The sequence below is a fragment of the Pagrus major genome, chromosome 18 (genome assembly GCF_040436345.1).
Source record: "Pagrus major chromosome 18, Pma_NU_1.0".
Classification (NCBI taxonomy): Eukaryota; Metazoa; Chordata; class Actinopteri; order Spariformes; family Sparidae; genus Pagrus; species Pagrus major.
Window position 1 is genome coordinate 20,844,449 of NC_133232.1, and position 19,299 is coordinate 20,863,747.

At 38.4% G+C, this 19,299-nt stretch overlaps 3 protein-coding genes across 3 annotated transcripts; 2 read left to right on the forward strand and 1 right to left on the reverse strand.

Moving 5' to 3' along the window:
* Positions 1–556: 556 nt before the first annotated feature.
* On the reverse strand, positions 557–3,627 carry nek12 (NIMA-related kinase 12). Its single transcript, XM_073487709.1, has 2 exons — positions 2,461–3,627; positions 557–826 (listed from the first exon to the last, which is right to left on the reverse strand). The coding sequence occupies exons 1-2, from the start codon at positions 3,578–3,580 to the stop codon at positions 612–614; spliced, it is 1,335 nt and encodes a 444-aa protein (XP_073343810.1). The 5' UTR covers positions 3,581–3,627; the 3' UTR covers positions 557–611.
* Positions 3,628–4,403: 776 nt separating this feature from the next.
* Positions 4,404–7,075, forward strand: pin4 (protein (peptidylprolyl cis/trans isomerase) NIMA-interacting, 4 (parvulin)). Its single transcript, XM_073487003.1, has 4 exons — positions 4,404–4,538; positions 4,743–4,810; positions 5,993–6,112; positions 6,617–7,075. Exons 1-4 carry the CDS (start codon positions 4,502–4,504, stop codon positions 6,773–6,775), a joined length of 384 nt encoding a protein of 127 aa, XP_073343104.1. The 5' UTR covers positions 4,404–4,501; the 3' UTR covers positions 6,776–7,075.
* A 3,710-nt stretch (positions 7,076–10,785) lies between these two features.
* faf2 (Fas associated factor family member 2) lies at positions 10,786–16,570 on the forward strand. The gene is made up of 11 exons (XM_073487273.1): positions 10,786–10,867; positions 11,764–11,832; positions 11,976–12,110; positions 12,398–12,474; positions 12,591–12,729; positions 12,858–12,943; positions 13,231–13,322; positions 14,117–14,294; positions 14,613–14,784; positions 14,880–15,023; positions 15,338–16,570. Exons 1-11 carry the CDS (start codon positions 10,805–10,807, stop codon positions 15,518–15,520), a joined length of 1,338 nt encoding a protein of 445 aa, XP_073343374.1. The 5' UTR covers positions 10,786–10,804; the 3' UTR covers positions 15,521–16,570.
* The last annotated feature ends 2,729 nt before the right edge of the window (positions 16,571–19,299 follow it).

The following is a 19,299-nucleotide window of genomic DNA, read 5'->3' on the forward strand; positions in this document are numbered from 1 at the left end:
TTTCAGTTTATAAATAAGCTTCTTCTACTTGGTTTTAACCTTATCTTATTAGGCATTATCGTTACATCTTTGTGGCGAGCTTCCTAGACCACATACTTCCGTTGTAGACCTGGTTGCATGCATAATTGTGCTTTTATCTTATTTCGAGGCAAAGACAAACCCTTAGAAAAAGACAAGACAAGATAATACATACGGTGTGAACATTATAATGTATATGTATTATAATAATTTTACTGAAATTAAAGTGATTATAGATTATGTGTGCTTGTGTCAACTATAAATGTATTACAAGAAATTACTGTTTAAGAAAATCTTTCAGTGACTCATGGTGCATTCGTTATTATCACCCCTCCTTGACGATAATGCTAACCCTTATTCAGGAATATTCTTGTCACTGTACGGCCACACAATCAGCACACACTTAGCATGACTTCATTCATTCCCTCTAGCCCCACCAAGTGTTTTCCTCTTGCTGTGTGTGGTACATGTACTGGAAGACAGCAGGCTTATAGTTTTGGAAATTGCGTAAAACACTTAACAAAAAAGGCACTTAACAGGTATTTTACTCCTCAAGCTCCTCATGTCCCTTTATTTCACAAATCAAAATGTCTTCAGCCGTTCTCCTTCAGTGCTTTCAGGGTGATAGTCAGTCCTCCAGCATCACAGAGCTGAAACTCCTCCTCCAGTGCATCATCATGTGGCTGCTGCTGAGGAGCATCAGCGTGAACTAACGCTCCGTCACCCTCAATATCTTCTCCCACCTCGGCTTCCTCAAAGTCATCTGGATACTCAACTTGTCCGGGGACATCTTGAGCCTCTGGAAATGCTGTAAAAAGAGAAAGAATATGCTGAGGAACAAAAGAGAACATTTCTACCAGGGTTGAAGGCTTTGAGTTTGATGTTTAGCACTTATTAAGAAGCTCATCATGCAAATTTACTAAATGCTCATTAAAAGGCAAACCATTATTAAGTAAAACAAAAAAACAAAAGCAAATAAAAAAACTTGTCTGGCCTGTACATTATAGATATGTCCGATTGTGCCTTGATTTCTCTCTTTATCTGCTGAACTGACCATGATAAGAGAAACTTCCCTTTTGTTCATCCTGCAGTCTAAACGTCCAAAATATTCAGTTAAAAAACAGAAAAGCACTATCTCCCCATATTTGAAAACCTGAAATCAGTGAATGTTTGGCCTTTTTGCTTGATAATGAATGTTTTAATGGTGTTGTCATTGGTCGAACTCTTTTCTTTAGGCATTTCTACTTTATTTCAATAGTGACAGCAGGAGATAGGACAGGCAGGAAGAGAGAGAGAGAGAGAGAGAGAGGATGAGGATCCAGGATGAACTGAAGCCTGGCCACTAGGTAAAACTGGTTAAGAAACATTGGATATAGAGTACTTCTGAAATACTTTTCAAAATAAAACGTTTGGAATACAACACACTGTTAAACATCAAAGTTGTTCTTAACTGTTATGGCTTCTTACGTCTTAGGCCTACAAAAAGCAGCGCTGGAGGAAGCATTATCACTGCAAAGCGAGTGACATAGATTTTGATATTTTTGCTTGCTAATGCAGACGAATTGCAAGCTAGATAATGTAGTAAAATACTGTCTTGAGCAGATAACTTCAGGTAATTCATCCAGACTCACAGGGCTGATCAGGCTGGTATATTTGCTAGCTTGCATTCTGCACATGACTTTGCTCGACACCAGATCCATGCAGCATATCTGAGTTACAGCTAGCTGGCTAACTTTAGTGTGCTTGCTCGCTAGTATTATCGCTGGCAAAATAGTATCTGAGGGGACATGCAAGTTCGTTAGCTTGACAGATTACTTCCCCACAAATGTGATCCATGATAATAACTTATGTATTACGGCAAATTGTGTTGATTTAACCAACAATAAATAACGAGTGATTGCTTTCAAGCAGCCAAGAGCAGTGTAAGGCAAGGGAAGCCAACTAGCTAACTGTAACCTAAGTTAAGCTAAGGTTAGCCAGTTAGCTTTAGCTACATGGTATGCATCTGGTGTTGGTTGCTCCATTACGTTAGCTATAGTAATTTGCAAACGATAAGTTAGTATCAAGGAAAGGTCCAAATATGATGAAGGGACATTATAGATATGCTATTTTCAAGGTTTAAAATACATCAAATACTGATACTTTGAGATTGTAGGTTGGGTAGAAATTGGACCTTTAAATATAATTTTAATTTAGGCAATGTACCAGCATTTAGTGTATATTCAGTCATGTTTGTGCACGTGCGAGCAACAGGATGCTGACTGCAGTTCACTGAACGGTCACTAGTGAACTTAATAACAAGGATTTTATGAATATTCCACTAACACCTTAAGGTAGGACTTTGAATGAGTGAATATTATCTACACTGTGGTATGAGCACTTTAATTCAATTCTTCCATCACTGATAAGATGTTTCACTTTACATCTCCACCTCTACGTTACCAGTAGGCTCAGCAGAGTCGCTCCTCATCGGGGACCCAGAGTGTTCACCGGGCTCCTCGAGAGAGGACAAACTTTCATCTTCATCAAAGTCTTCAGGATAGTCGCATTGGATTTGTCCTCCGACACAAAAAGCATCCTCCTCGTCACTGGAACTGGCGTCCATGTTGTCTTCTGTCTCTTCCCATGAACGGGACTGACCGAGAACATCTGGCTGTAGTGTAGCGTCCATGTCTGTGCTTTCTACCTCTGTAACAGTGTCACAGCTCTCCTCTTCTGATTCAGTCAGAGCAACACTTTCAGTCTCTGTGTGTTTGAGAGACTCCAGGTGATCCTGCACATAGGCACTGCTGAGTATACAGGCAGCACTTGGCCTGTTTTCTGGTTCAAGGCAGAGCATTCTGCAGATCAGAGAGGAGATGCTGTCTGAGAAGACGCTCGGCACAGGATCATACTCTCCTTTGGTGATCTTGTAGAACAGGCTGAGCAGGTTCGTGGCTGCAAATGGAGGTCTGAGAGCACAGATCTCATACAGCAGACAGCCAAGACCCCAGATATCAGACTTGGAGCTGTACGGGACGTCCTGACAAAGCTCAGGACTGAGGTAGCTGGGTGTCCCGACACACGTGGAGGCCATATCAGCCGTGTTGGTCATCACTCTGGATATCCCGAAGTCCCCTAACTTCACCATGCCTTGCTTTGTCAGCAGCACATTGGAGGTTTTGATGTCCCTGTGTAGTATTTTAGCAGCGTGTATATAATTCACAGCCAAAGCGACCTGCACAAACCACCCCATCACAGTATCCTCTGAGAAGAACTCCCCTGGTTTCCTCTCTTTAACTTTGTCATCTAATGTCCCACCATCGCAGTAGTTCATCACAATGTAAATGAATCCATCGCTAGAGTTCACAAAGGCGTCGCTGCACTTCACTATGTGAGGGTGCTGTAACCTCCTGATGATGTCTGCCTCCTGGAGGATCGCCCTCTGAGTCTTTGCTCTCCGTGTGTCCTCTACTTTGATCCTCTTCACGGCGTGCAGGCTCCTGCGGCCCACATGCCTCATGAGGAACACGTCGGCTGCTCCTCCTCTGCCCAGACACAGGACCTGCTCGTACTCCTCCATGTTTTATCTGGAGCCGACGGAAAAGGCACGAGTGAAGCCTGCGTGGAGGTAAGGAGAGCTCCAGCGCAGGACAGCTGTCGGCGTACGTCACAGCCCGTTTGTGTGCAGTCTCGTTGCCCAGGTAACCGCCGTGCTCTGACGCTGTGACGTCGGATTGGTGGAGACCAGCGGCCTCACCTGTTACATGCGCTGTGTCTGTGTTTACCTGATCACGGCGCCATTTTTAAGCCTTCGATCGTGCATCGTTAGCATTTCACTTTTCATGCTAATGCAACGTGATGTATTGTTTGCTTCCACGATGTCACAATTTTTAGATTAAAAAAAGTCATAATTATAATCAAAGTCTAAATTATTCAATAGAAAGTCAAAATTATGAGATCCCAAATCAGAATTATGAGATAAAATTCAGAATTGTGAGTGAAAAAGCTATAATTGTGAGATGAAAAGTCAAAATCATCAGGTAAAAAGTGCTTGTTAAAAAAAAAAAGTCATCAAACATACATTTTACTGACATGAAAAACAGTAGTGAAGGTGAATATGAGTAGGTAATATTACAGGCCAGGACACACCTTAAAACTGACCACAAAACGAATAACATGGCAATATTTATATGAAAGAAGTAAGGGCCCATTTTGTCTGTATTAAACATATTTAAATGAAGGTACATACTGTATATTGTGCAATTTGAAAAACTGCAGTACGGCCTTGTCATATGAGACTGCATCCTCTGGGTTATGACACTAGGGGGCGGTGTTAATGTGAAGTGGCTGTAAGCTGCCGATATTTGGCTAACGAAGAAGAAACAGTTTGCTGTCGGCGCAGGTTGCTCTGCGCATGTTGAGGAAAACATAGCATGAGTCGGTGCTATTACAGTCTTTACTTTGTCATTACATCTTGAATTTCATTATACGTTAATCTAAAATGCCGCCAAAGGGAAAAGGTGCCAAGGGTGGTAAAGGTTAGTGGTCCATTATTTATCCAGTTACGTGTCATGAACTGTTAGCTTAAAGTCAGCCACATTCACTAGCCTGACCGCAACACATATTTACATGTGATGTACCTTGTTCACCAGATGTATCATCATCATAATGCCTGCTACAGTGTTGTTGTATGTCGCGGTTTTCACTGTTTTAAAATGGTGCTGACCCTGTTTGTTGTGTAGGAGCTGCTTCAGGAAGTGCAGACAGCGACAAGAAAGAAAAAGCACCAAAGGGAGGAACTGCTGTGAAGGTACCTTCAATTATATTCTCATCAAAGTGCTATAAAAGTCAAAGGTGACAACACAGGGGAATTTTTATCAAGTGATGACAGCCCCCGTCGTTTCTTCCTACTACAAACCACTGTTGGATGAGTTAGCTGGAGGGAAAGGATGTGGTTGAGCATTATATTTCGTTCTCTGTCATTAGGTCCTCTTTGATGATCTAGTCCTGACTTGTGATGAACATGACATTTCAACTGACAACCATAGGAACAAGTGAAATATTAATTAGTTCAATTGAAAGCTACAGTTTGTTGTCTGAAAATACTTCAATATCTCAAGACTGTGACTGGAAGAATAAGCATTAAGGCTGTACGGTGCGGGAGCTTTTGATAAATACGTCATAACCTGTGTGGAATGCCTTATCGATGTTTGCTGATAGGGATTGTAAATGATTAATCAGTAACTGATTAATCACTGTTAAGAATGTAAGCGATTAGAAATGTATAAACACACAATCACAGATGGGCACAAATACATCTTGTTACAAAGACTTGCTTATCCAATGTATTAGAATAAAATACTAAATACTGATATGAAAAAATAAATTTTAATTAAAATATAATTTATAATTTAAGAAAATATTAAAAGACATCCTATACAAACTGATATTATTTCATTATTGCCATTTGGTAGCATCAATGTGGGTTGGATTTTGTTGGGCCAGTTGTTGAATAGTGACAGATGGGAGCTCCAAAACTAAAATTAACTTTGTGTAATTTAGTTTATCATTCAAGTAACTTGTTGTTTACTTTATCTGTTCTTATAGCTCCTGATGTAGCCCCCTCTGATTTTGCATTGAATGTAAATCATGTCAGTATTTAAAAATGTTTTCCAATGGAAAAATGTCTAACATATTACATGTATTGTTAGTGATTCTTCTTTGGTATTGCTGATATACTGGGTTATCCTTTGATTTATATAGGACAGGCAAAGATAAGCTTTGGGCTTCAGCCTTTTCCTTTTTCTGTTATTGACTGAGAAAATTTGTGTTTCTCAAGATGTATGTAATCGAAATGAATTCATTCATTCATTCATTATCTGTGATCGTTTGTTAAATTGCTTAAAATTTCCATTTCTATTTTCTGATCATGATGTCTGCAGTGAATTTCAGTAGTTATAGAAGTCTGTGCTTTTATGATGTTTTTCCCCAGGTACGACACTGCCTCTGTGAAAAACACGGGAAATGCATGGAGGCGATGGAGAAACTGAAGGCTGGAGTCCGTTTCAGTGAAGTAGCGTCGCAGTACAGTGAAGACAAAGCTAGACAAGGCGTAAGAACATGCACTAATAATCATTTATCCAATTTTGGTCCCCGTTTTTTAACCGATTGTGTTATTATTAACTGTAACTGAAGTGGTCCGCTGTATTTTGCCTCTAGTAAAGTGATATAGAAATGTTATATTTATGTTTCTACATCTTAACCTGTGGTGATACATTTGGCAGATGATCAATAGGATGTACAGACCTATACCTCATAATGAGACTTCAAGTGTGGTGAATTACAGGCTTATGAATAATATTCCTTTACCCCTTTTTACGAGCAAATGCACTTTATTTCATCAGCTCTGTACAGTTTGTCTTGCGTATTCACATGTGATTCATATATTGGAGTGGTTCAACTTCCTGTATTACTCACAGTCATCAAAATATCAGATTTTCTATTTTTAGCACAGTGAACCCTTTGAACCCTTTTGTCTTTGTTGCTCATGATCCCTCATTATTGTCCTGGCTTGGCACCCATACTAGGTACTTACAATGTGTTTTCTTCGTGGCAGGGTGATCTGGGATGGATGACACGTGGATCAATGGTTGGACCTTTCCAGGATGCAGCATTTGCCCTACCTGTCAGTTCCATGGATAAACCTGTCTACACAGACCCTCCTGTCAAGACAAAGTTTGGGTACCACATCATTATGGTAGAGGGGAAAAAATGACGTGGGCCGGCTCATCACTTGAAATTAGGACATACTAATTCTACAGTCTGCTATATTGTGACACTGATTGTCTACTGATCCTATGGTCTCAATGCGATGGTTGCTTTATATTTTACAAAAGTTAAAGAGTAAGAAAATTAAATGATCTTCACGTGTCTGCTTTGTCTTTGGTTAAATGTACACTACCTTACCGACAATTCAACCTGAGGGAATTTTCTTACAAGTTTAACATTTACATTCACGTAATTCACTGGATTTTTTTTTTCAAACAGATGGCCAAATAAAAGCATTTTTACTCCAGTAGTACAAAACGTGTAAAGTTTGTGTGTGTGTATGAGAGAGTGACAGACAGAGAAGTGTCAGTCTAACTCCAAAAAACATTGGGTGTTAATTGGGTGTTAAGTTACTGTTTCTGTCTTTCTGTGTTTTGGAGATGTGTTACAGTTAGCTGTTAGTGGTAACAAACAAAGCAGACAAATCTTCAATTAGAATTTGTAAATATGTGATAAAACACCAATAATATGAACAAAACTGACATGTACCAGTAAAGTTGGCTGCTGCAAACAAATGATTATTTTCATTATCAGTTAATCTTGTGAGATAATTGATCTGTAAAATGTCATGAAATTGAGAAAAATGAAATGGTGAATCACACTATGTGAACCAAACTGTTGGTTGGAAAAATCAACCAACAGTTTATTATCATAACAAAAATATACAAAAGCAATAAAGCCTCACAATTGAAAAGTTGGAAGAAGGGTATGTCAGGCATTTTTGCCTTAAACATAACAATACAACAAAATAACAAAAAATAACAAAATGGTAATAATAATATAACACATTTAGGGAGCCAATAGAGCAATATTTTTTGGGATTAGACATCTCCAACTCGTGGACGTTAAGGTGAAAAAGTTATTATTTTGAGAATCTCAAAATAATAACTTAGTATTATTTATTTTTAGGTATTATTTTGAGATGTCAGAATAAAACTTATTATCTCAAAATAATGAGAAACTTTCTCAATATTTTGACTTAGGCCCCTTAAAATAAAGAGACACTTTTTCAAAATGTCTCAGTATTAAAAAACATTTACTCAATAATAACTCTGTATCTGAAAATGACATAGTATCTCAAAGTAATGATATAATGTCACAAAAGAATGACTCTGTCCTAAAATAATGAGAAACCCTCAAAATAAGAAGGGGACTCCTCAAAATAATGATTTAGTATAGTAATCCCAAAAAAAGTATATACTGAATTATTATTATTACTTACTTAGTTTATACTATAATTCATAATTTTGAATAGTGACTGAGTATATGTAAATAATGAGACATTTTCTCAATATTTTGACTTAGGCCCTCAAAATAAAGAGACACCTTTTCAAATAATGTCTCTCTATTTAAAAGATTTACTCAATAATAACTTTGTGTCTGAAAATGACATAGTATCTCAAAATAATGACATAGTATCTCAAAATAATGATATAGTGTCACAAAATAATGACATAGTATCTCAAAATAATAATATAGTGTTACAAAATAACGACATAGTATCTCAAAAGAATGACATAGTGTCACAAAATGACTTAGTGTCTTAAAAGAATTACATAGTATCTCAAAATAATGACTTAGTATCTCAAAAGAATGACATAGTGTCACAAAATGACTTAGTGTCTTAAAAGAATTACATAGTATCTCAAAATAATGACTTAGTATCTCAAAAGAATGACATAGTGTCACAAAATGACTTAGTGTCTCAAAAGAATTACATAGTATCTCAAAAGAATGACATAGTGTCACAAAATAATGACATAGTATCTCGAAATAATGACATAGTATCTCGAAATAATGACATAGTGTCACAAAAGAATTACATAGTATTTCAAAATAATGACAGTCACAAAGTAATGACATAGTATCTCAAAAGAATGACATAGTATCTCAAAAGAATGACATAGTGTCACAAAATAATGACATAGTATCTCCAAATAATGACATAGTATCTCCAAATAATGACATAGTATCTCGAAATAATGACATAGTGTCACAAAAGAATTACATAGTATTTCAAAATAATGACAGTCACAAAGTAATGACATAGTATCTCAAAAGAATGACATAGTATCTCAAAAGAATGACATAGTATCTCCAAATAATGACATAGTATCTCCAAATAATGACATAGTGTCACAAAAGAATTACATAGTATTTCAAAATAATGACAGTGTCACAAAATAATGACATAGTATCTCGAAATAATGACATAGTATCTCAAAATAAGGACATAGTATCTCAAAAAATGACTTAGTATCTCAAAATAAGGACATAGTATCTCAAAATAAGGACATAGTATCTCAAAAGAATGACATAGTGTCACAAAAGACTGACTTAGTGTCTTAAAATAATGACATAGTATCTCAAAAGAATTACATAGTATTTCAAAATAATGACTGTCACAAAATAATGACATAGTGTCACAAAATAATGACTGTCACAAAATAATGACATAGTATCTCGAAAGAATGACATAGTATCTCAAAATAAGGACATAGTATCTCAAAATAATGACATAGTATCTCAAAATAATGATATAGTGTCACAAAATAATGACATAGTATCTCAAAATAATAATATAGTGTTACAAAATAACGACATAGTATCTCAAAAGAATGACATAGTGTCACAAAAGAATGACATAGTATCTCGAAATAATGACATAGTATCTCGAAATAATGACATAGTGTCACAAAAGAATTACATAGTATTTCAAAATAATGACTCAAAATAATGACAGTCACAAAGTAATGACATAGTATCTCAAAAGAATGACATAGTATCTCAAAAGAATGACATAGTGTCACAAAATAATGACATAGTATCTCCAAATAATGACATAGTGTCACAAAAGAATTACATAGTATTTCAAAATAATGACAGTGTCACAAAATAATGACATAGTATCTCGAAATAATGACATAGTATCTCAAAATAAGGACATAGTATCTCAAAAAATGACTTAGTATCTCAAAATAAGGACATAGTATCTCAAAATAAGGACATAGTATCTCAAAAGAATGACATAGTGTCACAAAAGACTGACTTAGTGTCTTAAAATAATGACATAGTATCTCAAAAGAATTACATAGTATTTCAAAATAATGACTGTCACAAAATAATGACATAGTGTCACAAAATAATGACTGTCACAAAATAATGACATAGTATCTCGAAATAATGACATAGTATCTCAAAATAAGGACATAGTATCTCAAAATAATGACTTAGTATCTCAAAATAATGACAGTATCTCAAAATAATGACTTAGTATCTCAAAAAAAGACATAGTATCTCAAAAGAATGACAGTGTCACAAAAGACTGACTTAGTGTCAAAAAACTGCTGCAGATGTTTTACCAGTCTGTGGTGGCCAGCGTCCTCTTTTATGCTGTGGTTTGCTGGGGAGGAAGCAGCAAGAAGAGAGACGCCGGTCGACTGGACAGACTGGTGAGGAGAGCTGGCTCAGTAGTGGGCACAGAGCTGGACTCTCTGGTGACAGTGGCAGAAAGGAGGACCCTGGACAAACTGCTGTCCATACTGGACAACACCCACCACCACCCTCTGCACAACACCTTCACCAGGCAGAGGAGTGTGTTCAGTGGCAGACCTGGCCATCAGACTGTACAACAGCTCTCAGTAAAGGCAGGGAGGACATTAGATAATAGACAATGGACAATTTTTACCTCTATTTGCACATCCATTTGCACTGTTTACTGTTTGCACAGTTTACTGTAGCTACTGTTAATTTTAATTTTAATTTTATATATTATCTGTCTATCTATCTATCTATCCATCCATCCATCCATCCATCCATCCATCCATCAATCTATCCATGAGTTAGATAGAGCCTCTGAACACTGCCCCTCCAGGCAGCTAGGCGGCAGCAGCCCTCACAGGCTGTCCCCGCACAGTCGGCTCCAGGAAAAGACAGTTGACGTTGTTACGCCTTGCTAGATGATTGGCGAGGTAAGATGGCGGCGCCAGAGGAGCCAGAATTATCTCAGGCGCAGACTGAAAAACTCCTTCAGTTTCAGGTAGACAGCCTAAATTGCACACTAACACATGTCTGGTTAAACCTCATCTCGTCATACGTTACCGTCGTCAATAAATCCCCGTAAATAGGCGGAACCGTGCGTGTTTAAACGCTTTTTGCACAGTCAACTTCGAGAGCGATACCCCCCAGCCCCTAGCCGTCAACTTGAGTCAGAGCTAACGTTAGCAAAGATAGCTAACATTAGCTAAGCTAGCTAACAAGGTAGCAGACTTTAGGGGCTATAGGTGGATTTAAATGGCGTGATGCTTGTTATATTTAACTCACAGACATATACCCAATCCGACTTTGTTTATCAGCATCACTCATGCTGCGTTTTAGTGTAAACGTTTACGTCCGGTTGGCTAACGATGGGTTTCCACTGACGCTCCCTACTAAACACTTGCTGAGTTAACATTAACAGAGCAGTCATGATCGAGCTGTCACTTAAGTTTTTAAGCGACACGGCTGTTTGTAAGATATGTTATATTCATTGTTTTATGATAGTAAGAGTGATGGCGTTTTCCTCCCCCTTAATCTGGAGCCTGTCCCTGCTTCCTTAGCCCGTTAACATCACTTGATATTTGGTGGAGCTAGCTAACCTTTCACGTCATCCTGCCCTAGGGTGAACATTTTTTTTGTGCATGATCAGGTTAATTGTGAGTTTAGAGAGCTGTCTAACTGAATGATTGTTAGTCAGCTACTGTAATCATGTCACTAGAAGTGTTTGGCAGCCAAGAAAATGTAGTTTAGTAGGTTTCTTTTGCCAACTTTTATGGATAATTGATATAGCAAACTAGTAGCACACAAGCTACTGAGAAAAATCCTGACAAACGTGTTTTTTTTTGTTTTGTTTACATTTTGAGTATTTCAGTCTGACTTTGTTTTCTTTTCTAACAGGACCTTACTGGTTTGGAATCAATGGACCAATGCCGTCGAACATTAGAGCAACATAATTGGAACATAGAGGTAAAGTCACACGACAAAAAGACCATTTTTTCATGGCTCTGTTCATATTTGTATTCATATTCTGCTTGCTTTGAATTACATGTCAGCCTTTTCTTTTGATTTATTGGAGGATTTGATGCACGGTGGACATGTTTGTGTTTCAGGCTGCAGTACAAGACAGACTGAATGAGCAGGAAGGAGTGCCCAGTGTGTTTAACCCTCCACCATCCAGACCATTGCAGGTCAATACAGCAGACCATAGAGTATATAGTTACATCGTTTCAAGGCCACAACCCAGGGTAGGTCTGCAGCTTATTTTAATGTTTGTGCTTTAGTACGTAATCTCTGCAAGGCTGTTAAATATTTAATTTCACCGCAGTAAATGAGATCCAGTTCTCTGTAAAATGTGTGTCCACAGGGACTTTCTCTGTTTGTTTGTTTTTTGTTAATAATGTTATTTGGATACTGTGCTGACATAATAATTAAGGCGACTGTATGACATAAAAAACGTCATATCCTGGAATTTTGTTTTCTGCTTATTGTCTACTGTTTGAATGGTAATAGACTCACTTGTTCTTCTTTTCAGGGATTACTAGGATGGAGTTACTACTTGATAATGCTACCTTTCAGATTTACATATTACACACTTCTGGACATATTCAGGTAAGTGAAGCACATTGATTAAAACTTGTAGATGCTGGAAGTTTAACTTGTCGCTGCAAGAAGTTAATTGATCTCAACAATGTGTTCTTTTTTTTCTTTTCTTTTTTTTCGTCAAGGTTTGCCCTGCGGTTTATAAGGCCAGATCCTCGTGGTCGTGTGACGGACCCTGTCGGAGATGTTGTGTCATTCATTCATAGTTTTGAAGAGCAGTATGGTCGGTCACACCCTGTATTTTACCAGGGAACATACAGCCAGGTGAGTTTAGACACACTGAGCGCCAACACAAATTTTAATGCTCTGAATTCAGTAACAATATGTCATATTGGTGGAGACGGTAGAACTGCAAGATGACGCGTTGCTTTTGTTTGTCCTGGAACATATAGGCACTGAATGATGCCAAACGGGAGCTCCGCTACTTATTAGTGTACCTTCATGGGGAGGATCATCAAGACACTGACGAGTTTTGCCGGTATAGTACTTATTACTTCACTTGCCTACATCACCAGTGACAGCGGTCAGTTTGATACATAGAGCCCTGTTGTTGCTCAATGTCATGCTCTGTCTCATACAGTTGCTTAAGTTTGTTTTTCAGTAGGCACAGTCTGGTTGATCTTTGGCACTTGTTATACAGCAGTAAAGCTCTATTTCATTTTTAGTATGTTTATATATAAACTTCATGTTTTATATCCACATGTACATGAGAAGGTATTCTCTGTTTAATGCTTTGTTTTGTGCCACCGATCTGTCTCTTCATAGCTCCACGTTATGTACAGAAGAGGTCGTAACCTTCCTCAACACGCGAATGCTCTTTTGGGCATGCTCAACCAGCAAGCCTGAGGGCTACAGAGGTATTTACATGTATAGTAATTTAACCCACCATTTCTTGTCAGTCAGCTGTTATTGTATCATTTCACATGGGTTGCTCTGATCATGAAAACTATCTCTTAGTGGGGTTTCTATTGGTCTTTAAAGTCTAAAATCCAATAATCTGAATTTTAGGCCAGTAGAAGCCTGTTGTAAATGTTTAAAATTAGGCTTAACTTTGGGTTAGTCAGAAAAAGATAAAGCTGGCATAGAAAGCCACCAGCAAAATGCAAGACAAATAAATTTATATAGCACATTTCATACCCAAAGGCAACCAAAAGTGCTTTACAAAGAAAAAAACATTTACTTTGCGAGTAATTCTGGGAGTCTGGTTGTCCTTCATATCCTTTGAACTGTTTTTGATTGTGTGGATGTCAAATCAGTCCTAAAATGCACTCATAATGGTCTTAAAAAGGTCTTTTAAAAGTCTTAGACTTGTTGAAACCTGCAGAAACCCTGGTTAAATATCAGAAGTGTCCTTTTTTGTTTATATTCCTAGATATTGAGTTCTTGGTTAAGACTTCTGCCTCCAAGAGCTTGAAAGATATTTGTGTTGTGAAAATCTGTATGTATGTCGTGTTTTTTGATGCTCAGAATACCACAAAAAAATCCAGTCATCTTGTGAGTGTCTAAGTGTCCGTAGAGAACTCCGAACTCATGAAACAAACTATTTGGTGTGTTTTCTGCAGGTGTGTTTGGATGGGTTGTCCATCTAATTAAATGAACAAAATGTATAGTAGCAGCAGATTTAACTAAATAATGTTTGGCTGTGTTTCAGTGTCCCAAGCATTGCGGGAGAACACCTACCCATTCCTGGCCATGATCATGCTGAAGGACCGCAAGATGACTGTGGTGGGCAGGCTCGAGGGTCTCATTCAGCCAGAGGACCTCATCAATCAGCTTACCTTCATCATGGATGCCAACCAAACACATCTGATGTCCGAGCGCCTTGAGCGGTACTGAAAGTCAATAAATTTACACTAGAATGCAGGACATGAGACATGTTATCTCCGTTTTTGTTATTTATATCTGGAAATTACGTGTTGGGATTGTTATTAGATTAGGATTAAAGCTCAAAATGTGACAGCTCATGATCAAGCAATTGAGTTCATTTTCAGTCCCCCGGCCCAAAACATGCAAGATGTGAAATTTTACACTTTAAAGACATCACTTAAGTCTGATTTCAAAGGTAGAGTTGCTCCTTATGTTTTTTCACTCTGAAAACCCAAAATAAATTTTGCAGTTGTGAATAAAATCTCAAATGTTTGTTTCAGGGAGGAGAGGAACCAGACCCAAGTGCTAAGACAGCAGCAGGATGAGGCCTATCTGGCCTCCCTCCGTGCCGACCAGGAGAAGGACCGAAAGAAAAGGGAGGAGGAGGAGCAGATTCGGCAAGAGGAGGAGAAGGTCCGACAGACTGCTCTTGCTGAGGAGCGGAGACGAAGAGTGAGTTAATCATTAAATTGATGATTCTGTATGATCTACACAAGCAGTGCGGCATTTTTTGATTCATATTGTCAATATTTGTTGTGTGACTCCAGACACTCGAAGAGGAGAAGGAGAGGAAGTCAGAATGTCTTCCCCAAGAGCCGGCTGCAGATGATCCAGAAAGTGTCAAAATAGTGTTTAAGCTGCCCAATGACACACGAGTAGAGAGACGATTCCTCTTCGGGCAGTCTCTGACGGTGAGCACCACACTTTGTACACAGCCTGTTGACCCTGGTTGATGTATCCTTTTGATCGCTTTGATTTAAATTAATTTTAATCAAACCATGTGTCTGTACTGTCAAGTATCTGGAGGCTTCTCCCGCTTTTTCCGCCCCCAATTAGAAGTTCTGATACAATCTTGGTGCACACATGAACACACCATGTTTCTTATTTAGACACTGTAATGAATACATTCACAGAATGCAGTATTAGAAAGCTATTCTTCTGTACAGCTGCAGAACTGCCACATGTGGCTATTTGCTGAATCACTTGTCTATTTTTTCTTTCACAGGTAATATACGACTTCATCTTCTCTTTGAAAGAATCCCCGGAGAAGTTTCAGATAGTAACAAACTTCCCCCGGCGAGTCTTGCCCTGCCTTCCGACTGAAGAGCAGCCCAACCCTCCCACACTGAAAGAGGCGGGACTCAGCCGCTCCGAGGTCCTTTTTGTTCAGGACCTTACGGACGATTAATAGATGACATACCTGCTCTACATGGAAACACATTTTCCTCCAATGCCCACCCACTCCTCCTTTTCTTTTTCTTCTTTTTGTCAAATGGCCATTATGCACAAGGGATCATTGAGATAATATCCTAACCTGGAAAAAATTAACCACCCAACATCCAGTCCTTGTTTGGTTGTGTTTACAGGGTTCCCAATAGCCTGGAAAGTCTTGAATTTTATCAAATAAACATTTCTTGAAGTCCTTCCTTGAACTCATCTTTGTATCCGTGTGGACAAAGACGTTTGATCCCATTGTCTGTACTAGCTACCAGTTAATTATTGTCCTTCCTCACCAGTAAGTGTTGCAGCAAAGGTTTAATCATCTACTGAAATGTACTGAAACAGTAGCATAGCTTTGTGCAAAACCAGAACCATATCCCAGTTTAGTTAATGTCGGAGCAGCTGAGGAAGGCAGGTTGTCTTTATACCTACTGAAACACACAGGATGCAGCACAGAGAGGTATGGATTTCTCTGATTGTGTGAATGCCTTGGCTTGATGTTCGAGCCATGTGTCCTAATTCAGCTTCCTTTTTGCCCTTAAGTTTACACATGCTTCCCCCACATTGACTGGTCTAAGTTTGGTACTGCGGTGATTGTTACTGGTTGTCGTGTGGAGAGCAAATGTACTACTTCAGGGAGCAGGCTGGTGGATTTGGACATTTAGGAGTTATGGGAACCCTGTTTTAAATGAGCCATGAACTGTACATAAGTTAGATATTTAAAAACCCCAAATTTACCTTACTTTTTTTTTGTTTTGTTTTTTGACTCATCTGTGTCATAAAATGACCAAATGCAGGTTGGTTACTATGTAAAGCAGACTGCCTCAAGACCATGAAGTTTAAAGATACAATATTTAACAGAGGCCACAGCTTTTACATGTGGCTTTATCTAGTATAGTACGAGTCTGCCCATAGTGTGCCTGTGGTTACTCATAGATGCCTGTTTTGCCTGTAACATCTAATGGGCTCATGTAAAGATGTAATTTTCCAACTATAAATTAAAAACATTTTAAAAATGTGGGTTTATTGAGAATGTACAACACTGCATCACATAAGCAGCTGTGTGTGTTAATGCACGATCAATCATGAATTGCTGTTGACCTTTAACAAAACGATCAAGTTAATATGGCTTTGTGTGATTAGTTCACATTTAATACATCGTCAGTTAGACAATATTAATCCAGTTACCTCATACATTAACTGATGAGCATCAAATCATCTGAATTTCAATTACATATAACTATATTTCACAGTGTATTTGCGTCATTGAGTCGAAATTGAAATTGAGTCACCCCTAAAAAAGTACCTGAGTAAAAGTCTTAAAGATTTTTGCCAATAAATTAGAAAAATAATAAATTACACATATTTGAACGTAGCCTATACTGTGTTTTATGGGTCAACTGGCCAATAAGTGGATCCTATACTTAGCATTTTTATGATTATCAGAACCAGTGTTTTTTGTTTTGTCCAACTGTGATTGAATAAATTTAAAAATACACTACTTAATGCAAAGTAACTTGTAACTAAGTTAACACATAAATGTAGTGGAGTAAAAAGTACAATATTTACCTCCAAAATGTAGTGGAGTGGAAGTGTAAAGTAGCAGAAAATCAAAATATTCAGGTAAATCCAGTTAACTTGATGCATATCAGTTAATGTATGCACTGTGGTGACTGAATTAACATGTTGATGAAGGTTATCAGTCATCCAGGTCATGGTAATTCTGAGTGCTATGTCGTAGGACAGGGGAGCACTTAAAACCTGTTGCTACCCAAACTGGACCTTTGTCAAAACCTCTAAAAGATCCAGAGGAGGAGATGGAAAGGACTAACATAGTCATTCCTTATGTTGCGGGAACATCTGAGAAACTCGGAGAAAGGAGGATCTTCAATAAACATCAGATCCCGGTTCACTTCAGACCTATCAACACACTGAGGCAGACACTTGTCCATCCTAAAGACAAAACACCCAGGCATAAACAGAGTAGTGTAGTTTATGCTGTTCAATGCAGCCAGGACTGCACAGATTTGTGCATTTAGGAGACAAAACAACCTCTCCATAAACAAATGGCACAACACAGGAGGGCCAACTCTTCAGGTCAAGACTCTGCTGTCCACTTACATCTGAAGGAGAAAAATCATTCATTTCAGGACAACAATGTAAACATCTTGGCCAGAGAAGACAGATGGTTTGAAAGAGGAGTAAAAGAATCCATCTATGTCAAACTGGAACGACCGTCTTTGTACAGAGGAGGTGACCTAAGACATTACTTATCGCCCGCCTACAATGCTGTGCTGAGTTCTCTCCCCAGAAAGCTTAACCATTCACACCTGGGCCCACCTAGCACTAGCAACCCACATGAAGGCCGGTTAAGTCAACGACCCACAAGTGGCCCTAATGACTCTGAAACTCAGAGTTCACACAAGTCCTTAACGACTCTGTAATGACACTCCCACACAGAGTTTTATAGCCTGCAAACTCCCCTCCAGTTAGTCAGAACTGAAGAAGCCTCTCAGATGTAACACTTAGAATGACTGAATTAACGTTTCCTAAGTGATGATCTATAACGGCTGGACTAATCACATAAAGTCAGCATCAGGAGTTCACGATACATCCTGAAGTAACTGATCATCTGGAGTCAAGCATTAATTAATCATTCTTCAGTCAAGTATATGATTTGTACCCTTAGTAAAGAGTTTGACTGGGATATGTTAGATTGTTTTGAGAATGACTTAAAGGATAAGTTCACCCAAAAATGAAACCCTGTTCACTGTGAAGCTCTGGAAATTTTACGAAACCTTATCTGACCTTCCATTGGTATTTGGGTGATTTTTCCATTTTTGGTGAACTTATTCTTTAACTGTTTCTACAAGGGTGATGTTTTAAGTACACTGAGGGTATAGTGTCACTGATTTTAGATCCGGCAATTTAATTAGGGATGCACCAATATCAGCTGAACATCGGTACTGCCTGATATTCGCCTTTTGACTGGCATCAGCGACTTTGATGACATTTGCTGATAGCAGTGTCTGATATATATCTGGTGTGTGAGATCAATTTTGCACAGGCGCAACAACAAAAACAAAATAAAAACATTAGCATTGGCCAAAATGTGATTTTAAACATCCTCAACTTTAAAGGGGCTCCAGCAGCATTAAACAACTTCAACACATTGTCCACAGGCACATGGTGTTGTTTTTCATGCCACGTTACAATCTGCTCACAGAAGGCCAATATAAAAGTGATTAATACATGTAACTTGTTGCATAAAGGTTGTTTTGTAATGAAAGGTTAAATACCTCCGCCAGCGATAGCCATGGCTGGAGGCAGAATGTTTTCCGTCTGTCCCTACGTACGTCCAGCCATTCTTGTGAACACAATATCTCAAGAACGCTTTGAGGGGTTTTCTTCAAACTTGCACACACGTCCACTCTGACTCAAGGATGAACTGATTACATGTTGGTGGTCAAAGGTCAAAGGTCACTGCAATGTCACGTTTCTTGCAACATCTCAAAATGCCTTTAGGGTGTTTCTTCAAATTTGGCACAAATGTCCACCTCAACTCTGATTACATTTTGGAGGTCAAAGGTCAAGGTCACTGTGACCTCAAATCTTGTGAGGACAATATTGCATTGAGGGATTTTTGTCAAATTTGGCACAAACCTACACTTGGACTCAAGGGTGAACCAATTAGTTTTTGGAGGTCAAAGGTCACTGCAACCTTACATATTGTGAGGTCACAGTGAC

Coding starts and splice junctions, on each gene's coding strand:
- nek12 (XM_073487709.1), bottom strand. CDS start 3,580: ATGGAGGAGTACGAGCAGGTCCTGTGTCTGGGCAGAGGAGGAGCAGCC. Junction 827..2,460: donor CGACTCTGCTGAGCCTACTG/GTAACGTAGAGG, acceptor CTCTTTTTACAG/CATTTCCAGAGGCTCAAGAT.
- pin4 (XM_073487003.1), top strand. CDS start 4,502: ATGCCGCCAAAGGGAAAAGGTGCCAAGGGTGGTAAAG. Junction 4,539..4,742: donor AGGTGCCAAGGGTGGTAAAG/GTTAGTGGTCCA, acceptor TTTGTTGTGTAG/GAGCTGCTTCAGGAAGTGCA. Junction 4,811..5,992: donor AGGGAGGAACTGCTGTGAAG/GTACCTTCAATT, acceptor GTTTTTCCCCAG/GTACGACACTGCCTCTGTGA.
- faf2 (XM_073487273.1), top strand. CDS start 10,805: ATGGCGGCGCCAGAGGAGCCAGAATTATCTCAGGCGCAGACTGAAAAA. Junction 12,944..13,230: donor GACACTGACGAGTTTTGCCG/GTATAGTACTTA, acceptor GTCTCTTCATAG/CTCCACGTTATGTACAGAAG. Junction 13,323..14,116: donor CAAGCCTGAGGGCTACAGAG/GTATTTACATGT, acceptor GCTGTGTTTCAG/TGTCCCAAGCATTGCGGGAG.